This window comes from Canis lupus, chromosome 6 (genome assembly GCF_011100685.1).
Source record: "Canis lupus familiaris isolate Mischka breed German Shepherd chromosome 6, alternate assembly UU_Cfam_GSD_1.0, whole genome shotgun sequence".
In the NCBI taxonomy this organism is placed as follows: domain Eukaryota; kingdom Metazoa; phylum Chordata; class Mammalia; order Carnivora; family Canidae; genus Canis; species Canis lupus.
This window is the reverse complement of record NC_049227.1, coordinates 50,247,351-50,256,597: the sequence shown is the minus strand read 5'-3', so window position 1 is coordinate 50,256,597 and position 9,247 is coordinate 50,247,351. Positions and strand designations below refer to the sequence as shown.

Genomic DNA, 9,247 nt, shown 5'->3' with positions numbered 1-9,247 from the left:
GTGCCCAGTGCTTTGCATCATGCTTGGTATACAGCAAAAGTTTAATATCAAATGTATAACAAACATACACAATAGACTATTATGCAGCCATTTAAAATACGATAATGTAGAACTGTTTATTGACATGTAAAGTTACTCATAATATAATGTTAAATTTAAAAAAATCAAATTATAAAATAGTAGATAAAGCAGGATTTCATTTTTATAAAAAGAATAGCTATGTATATGGATACCTTGATCAAAATGTTAATAGTGGTATGATTATGGATGATTTTATTTTCTTTGTAACTCTTTGTACTACCTAAATTTTAAAAACAACATTAATTTAATTCATTATTTTCTAATTTACATGCGATTCTCATTTTGAAAAAAAAAATCAAGTAGATTTAAAACAATCTTTTCTTTTTTGTTACAAAATTTCACTTGAAGGTACAGCAGTCAGACAAAATTAGAAGCAACCTGGATTTCTGAAGGCAAATCAAAACATTGGATTACATTCACCTTGATGCTATTTCTGATTAAAGTGGGCCTCTTACAAAATCATTATGATATCTTCACTTCTGTATAATATATATTGTTTTAATGTCTATAATTACCCATTAGACTCTTCTCTCCTCTCTTATTCACATTCCTTCTCAGGATATGGAGAATGGAATACATTATCCTCTCCTATGTTTAAGCTGAAGACGAGAAAGGTAAAAAATAGTTAAAAGGCAATGGACTTCTAAGTGTAAGACAATGTCAGCAGCTGTTACATTTAAAGCACTTTCTTGATATGAGGCAAGTTTGCAAAAGTGCAGTTTTTTCCTAACACGAAAACATTAACAAAATTCTAAAAGTATATTCATTTTAAACAAACACTTTTAATATCCTTACTAGTCATAAAACTATAATTGGGCTTTTTTTTTTTTTTTAAGATTTTATTTATTTATTCTAAGAGACACACAGAAAGAGAGGCAGAAACATAGGCAGAGGGAGAAGCAGGCTCCATGCAGGAAGCCTGATGTGGGACTCGATCCAGGCATTCAGGGATCACGGCCTGAACCGAAGGCAGATGCCCAAACCGCTGAGCCACCCAGGCATCCCCCCTACCTTTTTTTTTAAGTAGGCTCTATACCCAATATGGGGCTTGAACTCATGACCCTGAGATCAAGAGTCACATGCTCTTCAGACTGGGCCAGCCACGCATCCCTATAATTGGGCATTTTTAAGATCAGCTTATAATTTTCCCTTTTAAAAGATATTAATTCATATAAACAAGACATTTACAGTTAATTTCTACAGAGCAACATAATCGTGGGTATCTTAAAAGGTTAAGTAATTGCACTTATTTTATACAATAGTTAGCGTTATTGTGGGGAAATGGAAGATACTTCTGTATGTAAATTCCTTTTCCCAACTAAGTGTAACTGACATGTTTCATTAAGGTCAGTCTAAAATAAAAAATGAAAGGAAAAAAATAGATATCCACACTGGATATGGCAGTCTGTCTTTTAGTAACATTAATTTTGTTTTTCTTGCTAGTTTTCAATTCATGGACACAAAGACCTCAGCACCATATTAAGAAGTCACACCATGACCTATACAATGTGACAGCCCTAGGAGAACTCTTACATCATTATTCACTTTCAGTAAAAAGTCTAACAGAACAGTGTAAATATTGTGCCTTGCAACCTTAATCATACAATACAAATCATTTATAATACAAATTGTGATGAAGAACATGTGCTGCACAGTTAGGCGCTACATATTCTTTGGAAGATCAGAAAGTTCATTGACGTCCCATCAATCTTCATTTCAGATCTAGTAGCATAAAAGCTGGGTTTTCTAAGTAGGATTTCCACAAATTAGAGAAGCGTGACATTGTAGCACCATCAATAATTCTGTGATCAGCTGACCAGCTCACATTCATTATCTGTGCTTTATATACTTCTCCTTTGTGGTTAAATCGGGGAAGGGCCTAGAAATAAGGCAAAGAACAGAGTCAGCCTTCACTTGCTTGAAGTGCAAGCTATAGCAACAGCAATGGTGAAAGATTAAATAACCGCCCCCCTCCCTGTAACAGGGAAGAAATGGGCATCCCAAATGACTTGAAAATTTTCCTCATTTTTATATTTGCCCCGAGCTTTCAGTTTTTCCAAAGTACTTCCTGTCCCCTGTACAATTACCATAGATACAGTAAATCTCATCTCAGATTTCAATTATTTAACATGTATTTATTGAGCACCTACTATGTACCAGGTACTCACTCGTCTCATCTGTAGGGCTAAACCAGTGACAAAACAAATAACAACCCTTGCCTTCTTGGAGCTAACATTATAATGTAGAGGGAGACAAGATAAATAAATAAAATACGTAGCATGTTAGGTAGTGAAAAGTACGAAGGAAAAAATAAAGCCAATGTGGAAAGGGGAGAGAGAGTAGGCAGGGGCTAAATACAAGTGGCATTTTTTGTTTGATAGGGTGGGCAGGGAAAGCCTCACCAAGGTTTCCTCACTGAAGGCAGTGAGGAAAAAAGTCAGATGGATACTCCGAGAGATACAGAGGGGAAGCGTGACTGGACAGTTGGAGGAACAGCAAGGTAGACAGGATGGCTGCAGTGGAGGGGAGGTCAGAGGTACGAGACATGGTCATAGAGCAAGGGGGGAAGGCAGGGCATACTGTCAAGAGCAATGCTTCTCAATCTGTCTTTGGTAAAGGAACTATTGTTATTTTTTAAAAATTTCTATTCCATTGCAGGCTACTTTTAAATAACATTAAAAGTAAATTATTAAAGGGGTGCATGGGTGGCTCAGTTGGTTAAGCAACTCTCGATTTCAGCTCAGGTCATGACTTCAGGATCCTGGGATTGAGCCCTGCATGGGACTCCATGCTCAGAGAGGAGTCTGTTTGAAGATTCTCTCCCTCTGCTCCTCTCCCACTTGCACACATTCTCCCTCTCTCAAATAAATAAATCTTAAAAAAAAAATTAAAAAGATATAAAACCACAAGCCCTAACTTCCTATTAAATTCAATAGACCTATGTCACCTGTCAAATTGCTGTGAAAGTATCTAAGACCCGTTTCTGTACTGATCTCACAGTCTGGATACAACAGTCATGGCCTACATAGGTCCCCAATTACAATGAGTAGCACCAGTGCAGGGCCATGTAGGCCACTGCAGCTACTTTGGCTTTGAATCTGAGTGAGATGAGAAGCTACTGGAGGTTTCTGAGCCATTTACCAAAAGGGGAAAACTCCAGACAGAGCAAGTTTGAGGGTGGTGGTGGTAAGGAAAGGAATGGAAAATTCAAGATGCCTCATTAGATATCCAACCAGGATAATATGAATTTGTAGATCAAAGCAGAGGTCAGGTCTGGAGATACAAACTTGGGTGTTAACAGCATAAAAATGGCACTTACCATCCTAAGATGGGATCAAATAAAGAAAAGGGCCAGAACTGAGTCCTGGGGTACTCCAATACTTAGTGATTAGGAGATAAAGAGATCTGGGCAAAGGAGCCTCAGAGGGAACAAGCGGTAGACAGGAAGGAAGCCATAACAGTAAGGTATTCTGCAAGTCACGGCGAAATGTTTTCCAAGCAAGTGGTGTTGGTCAACTGACTCCAGTGCAGCTAATAGGTCAAGGAAGATAAGGACTGAGAACTGAGTTGTGTGGAGATGTTAGTGACTTAGACCATTTATCAACAAGTTCAAAATTTACAGTGAAAGCAGAAAATAGCAAAGGAGAGATGATAAAATGAGAGAAAATAATTAAATATGCACTATTTGTTCCTACCCAATAAATATGAGAAGATTTATACTTCAAGAACTATTCTTCATAGCTTGATGAAATCATGGGTAAAATGATTTGGTAAAAACACGTTTATTGAAGATATCTGCATACCACTGTTCATAGCAGCACTATGCACAAGTACCAAAGAAAGGAAACCCAGCTGAACAGACAAAATGTGGTATATACACACAGAGTTTCAGGTTGGGACAGTGACAAAGTTCCGGTGGGGGATGGTGGTGATGGTTATAAACATGTGAATGTAGTTAATGCTACTGAACTGTACATATTAAAATGGCAATTTATGTTATGTATATTTTACCACACTTATATATATATAAAATCCAGAGGAAAATATATCTCTTTAAGGAAAAGAAAAAACAAAACATTGTCAAATAGGTATGAAAGCTTAGCATCTACAGAAAGTCAGAATTCTGAGATTCAAACGCTGAATTCCTGCTGGGTGGAAAATGGGTGACAGGGAAGTTATATTCAGAGAAACTCCTGATTTGCAAAGAACAGAGCCCACTATATGTTTTTGGGTTTTTATCCCTATCTCCTCTATGTGCCAGAAGGGAAAGTAGATGCTACAAAGGAGCATCTAACATAACAGTTAAAGTACTATCAGGAAGAAAGCAAATCAAAGGCTGAATGAGGGGCACCTGGGTGACTCAGTGGTTGAGCTTCTGCCTTTGGCTCAGGTCCTGAATTCGGGATCCTGTAATTGAGTCCCGCATCAGGCTCCCTGCATGGAGTCTGCTTCTCCCTCTGCCTATGTCTCTGCATCTCTCTGTGTCTCATGAATAAATAAATAAAATACTTTAAAAAAAAAAAAAAAGGCTGAATGAAGGTATCTGTGGAAGTTTTGGATGCCAATACAAAAGCAAAAGCTCATGAAAGACAGTCTCAGATGCTCAGTGTGGAAGCATCATAAATACAAAAAAGAAAGATTCTTCTGAAAACATGAAGACCAAAACCAAAGTCAATATGGTGATGACATTTAATAATGGCAGTACTGAAATGTAATTCAAGAGCTTATCTCTTTGATTCTGGTGGTTCTCAGTCTTGAGTTAATAGAGATGTCCAAGCCCTATCCACAACCCCCCAGTTCTGACTCAGTTGGTATAGGGTGAGCTCAGGCATTTTTTTCAAGCTCCCTGGATGAGTCTAATGTGTAGCCAAGATTAAGAATCATTGCAACCCCTATTCTAAGTCAGTGTCTCCTAAAACATGGCCACAGATCACTCATGTTGGAACCACCTGGGTTCTTGTTTATTTATTTTTTAAAATTTTTAAAAAATATTTTTATTTATTTATTCATGACAGACACAAAGAGAGAGGCAGAGACATAGGCAGAGGGAGAAGCAGGCTCCATGCAGGAAACCCGATGTGGGACTCAATCTCTGAACTCCAGGATCATGCCCTGAGCCAAAAGCAGAGTTCAACCATTGAGCCATCCAGATGTCCTGGGTTCTTGTTTAAAATATAAGTTCTGGGGCAGCCCCTGTGGCCCAGCGGTTTAATACCACCTTTGGCCCGGGTTGTGATCCAGGAGACTCGGGGTAGAGTCCCAGGTGGGCTCCCTGCATGGAGCCTGCTTCTCCCTCTGCCTCTCTCTCTCTCTCATGAATAAATAAATAAAATCTTTTTTAAAAATTGTAAAAAAATAATAAAAAATAAAATAAATAAATAAAATAAATAAATAAAAATAAAATAAATAAAATAAAATAAAATAAAATAAAATAAAATAAAATAAAATAAAATAAAATAAAATAAATAAAATAAAATAAAAAAGTTCTGGGGGCTCTGTCCCCAAGGGCAAGGATGCAGTTTTTTTTCTTTTCTTTTTTTTAAAAAGAGAGAGGGGGAGAAGGACAGAGGGAGAGGGAGAATCTTAAGGAGGCTCTATGCCCAGCATGGAGCCCAATGCAGAGGGCTCCATCTCACAACCCTGAGATCGTGACCTGAGCCAAAATTAAGAGTTGAACACTTAACCAACTGAGCCATCCAGGCATCCCAAGAATACTACATTTTTAACTAGTACTCCCAATGAGTCTTGAACAGAGTGAAGTTTGAGAAAAATGCTCTAAATGGTGTCTCCCTTTGTTACAAATAATAATTTGGACTAGCTTACCATTATCTTTGGTATTCAGAAATAAAGATATTTTGATAGGAGCAGATTGGCTGTATTTGTGATTATCCATAAAGACTCACATCTGTGCCTGGCATGAACCACAGTAGTAAATCCATACAGAACAATCCAGATCACTATCATTTATTATACGTAAAGGCAGTCACTGGAATTGCAGGCCTACCTTTTAGGAATAAAAAATTGGCTTACAGAGCCAAATATTACAGTCAAACCTACAAAGCAAGGGCAAAACCTCAGAAATGGTCACTCTTTTTTTCTTTTTTAAAGATTTATTTATTTATTTATGATAAACAGAGAGAGAGAGAGAGGCAGAGACACAGAGGGGAGAAGCAGGCTCCATGCTGGGAGCCCGGTGGGACTCGATCCCGGGACTCCAGGATCGTGCCCTGGGCCAAAGGCAGGCGCCAAACCGCTGAGCCACCCAGGGATCCCCAGAAATGGTCACTCTTTTGTGTTTACTCTCCCAATTAGCTAAAACTCTTTTGGCAATTATTTAATAAACACACCTTAATTGATCCGAGAGCCCCAATTGCTACTTCAGGTGGCAGTATCACTGGTTTGGTATAGGTACCACCAATCTAAAAAAAAAATAAACGAAAGTAAAAAGGAAGAATAGAAAAATTAAGCTTTTGAGGAATAAATGGCAAATGAAATATTATATATATATTTTTGACATATTATATTTTTAATTGAACATGTGATTAGAAACTTTAAGTTATGGTTTATGAATTTGAACATTTCTGTTACTCACTGATCCAATGTTGGAAAGAGTAAATGTTCCTCCGGCCAGATCAGTGGTACTGAGCTGGCCTATAGAGCCCAATTTCTGAAGGCGGTTCAACTCAGTGGCGATCTCAAATATGGAGCAGATCTGAACATTTTTCACATTAGGGACAATTAGCCCCTGCTCAGTATCCATTGCTACCCCAATGTTGTGAGAAGCCTAAAAAAAAAGATTATACAGTAGGCCTTTTCAAAGGTTAACAGAAAAGAAAGGATCAATCCTCACTGTCTTATAAAAAAATCACCAAAAACTATTTCTACCAGACTGGTGATGATTTAAATAATTTTTAAAAAAATTTTTGGAAAGAGATAATTTTTTTTTGGTAAGCATACTGGGCAACAGGCTATTTCCATTCACTATTAGTGGATATATAAGACTTTCTGGGCAATATTTATCAGTATGTACCAACATTTATAAAACTTTGTGTTCAAGAGATAAATCCAAAGTACTTTCATTACTTTTCCTATTTCCATTTAAATTATTCTTGTTTTAAAAACTGCAGGAACTCCATTTTGGGAAAGGTTATCTTTCAGGGGAGGATATGTAGGATGGTTAATATCCATTAACCATAATCCATTGCCTGACAGCCATTTTAAGCAATAAACCAAAGAGGTTTAAAAATGGTACTCAATATATCTGAACAGTATCATTACTAACCAGTAAAACCAATAACAGTAACAAATTATAGTTTATTATTTTATCCCATACCTTTAATTCTAGTCTTAACTCACTATTCAAGTGAGAAAAGAAGCTTTTCTAACCTATAAGCACATTGCACCATTTTCTATTTATAACAAGAACTGTTCTACAACACAGAGCCAACCTTATAAGTTATGTGCTGGCAGTTTTCATCCACAGAAGCATTAAGGATGGGAAACTGTAGCAGTCCCAAGGATGCAGCCTGTTTAACAGAAAGAGAACGCAACATTAGCACTCTTAATTCAGAAAGGGAATTGGAAGCAGTAACAGGTGTTGAAGGAGGGAGAGAGAGAACCTTATTTACACTGAGCTTAATTTCTAGTCTTTATGTACCTAGGCATATTACTTCCAATGTCACCTTCAAACAATGTGGAACTAGGTCATCCTAATCACTTATTAATAAAAGATAAAGTTGTCAGGCAGCTTGTAAGCATCAAAGAGATTTTTCCAAGCAACTGTAGAGACTGACCAAAGTACCAAACAAAATGTGTAAATTCTACATGAGAAGAATTTTCCACATAGAATCTTACATGAGAGGCAAACTTGGAAGTTCAAAGACACACTGAATTAAAACAAAAAGGTAGTTAGCTGTTTCCCTATGTAGAAAAGAACAAGCAATAAGGGTTTCCAAGGGCACTGACCATTAGAGGTTAGTGTTCCACTTGGTGACCTTGGCCAAGTGAAGGGCAGAGCTGGTGTGAACATCTCTACTTATTGTCCACCTCCCTGAATTGATGGCATGACATTTCTCTGCTTTCTTCCCCCTTCGTCTTTTTTCCTTCTTACTTAGTACCATTCCTCTTCTGTCCATATTCAGAGTCTCCTTACTGTCCCCTGAATGTTCTTTATACCTGTTTTTCTGCCCATCCAGGATCTTTTTTTTTTTTTTTAAAGATTTTATTCATTCATTCATGAGTGACCCAAAGAGAGAGGCAGAGACACCGGCAGAGGGAGAAGCAGGCTCCCCATGGGGAGCCCGATGTGGGACTCGGATCCCGGGTCTTCAGGATTATGCCCTGGGCCGAAGGCAGGCACTAAACTGCTGAGCCAACCAGGGATCCCTGCCCATGCAGGATCTAATCAAAGTTTACACATTGCATTTGATTGTCATGCCTTGGATTAATTACACTTACAAAATAGGTAAATAAAAATACTTAAGATTGTACTTAAAATCTGGGATCCCTGGGTGGCGCAGCGGTTTAGCGCCTGCCTTTGCCCCAGGGCGCGATCCTGGAGACCCGGGATCGAATCCCACGTCAGGCTCCCGGTGCATGGAGCCTGCTTCTCCCTCTGCCTGTGTCTCTGCCTCTCTCTCTCTCTGTGACTATCATAAATAAATAAATAAAAATTAAAAAAAATATATATATATATATTTAAAAAAAAAAAAAAAGATTGTACTTAAAATCTACCCCTGACCCTGGCCTTCATTTAGTCCACTTAAGAGTTCTCTATATGCACTGTGTTAAAGTGTTATTTTTGTCTGTTGGCCAGTGGTCAAAAAAAAAACACATTTTTTTCCTTGTACTAGAGAGTTTTTTTTTTTTTATTTTTTTTTATTTTATTTTTTTTTATTTTTTTTTTTTTTATTGGTGTTCAATTTACTAACATACAGAATAACACCCAGTGCCCGTCACCCATTCACTCCCACCCCCCGCCCTCCTCCCCTTCTACCACCCCTAGTTCGTTTCCCAGAGTTAGCAGTCTTTACGTTCTGTCTCCCTTTCTGATATTTCCCACACATTTCTTCTCCCTTCCCTTATTTTCCCTTTCACTATTATTTATATTCCCCAAATGAATGAGAACATATAATGTTTGTCCTTCTCTGACTGACTTACTTCACTC

General features: G+C 37.7%; 1 protein-coding gene across 1 annotated transcript in view; it reads right to left on the bottom strand.

The window, feature by feature from the left end:
- Positions 1–1,479: 1,479 nt before the first annotated feature.
- Positions 1,480–9,247, bottom strand: part of DBT (dihydrolipoamide branched chain transacylase E2) — a 53,721-nt gene continuing 45,953 nt past the window's right edge. Inside the window, exons 8-11 of the mRNA XM_038541212.1 lie at positions 7,530–7,607; positions 6,674–6,865; positions 6,429–6,500; positions 1,480–1,960 (exon numbers count right to left, since the gene is read on the bottom strand). Of these exons, the coding sequence (XP_038397140.1) occupies positions 1,793–1,960; positions 6,429–6,500; positions 6,674–6,865; positions 7,530–7,607 (510 nt within the window). The 3' untranslated portion in view covers positions 1,480–1,792. The remainder of the gene's footprint in view (positions 1,961–6,428; positions 6,501–6,673; positions 6,866–7,529; positions 7,608–9,247) is intronic.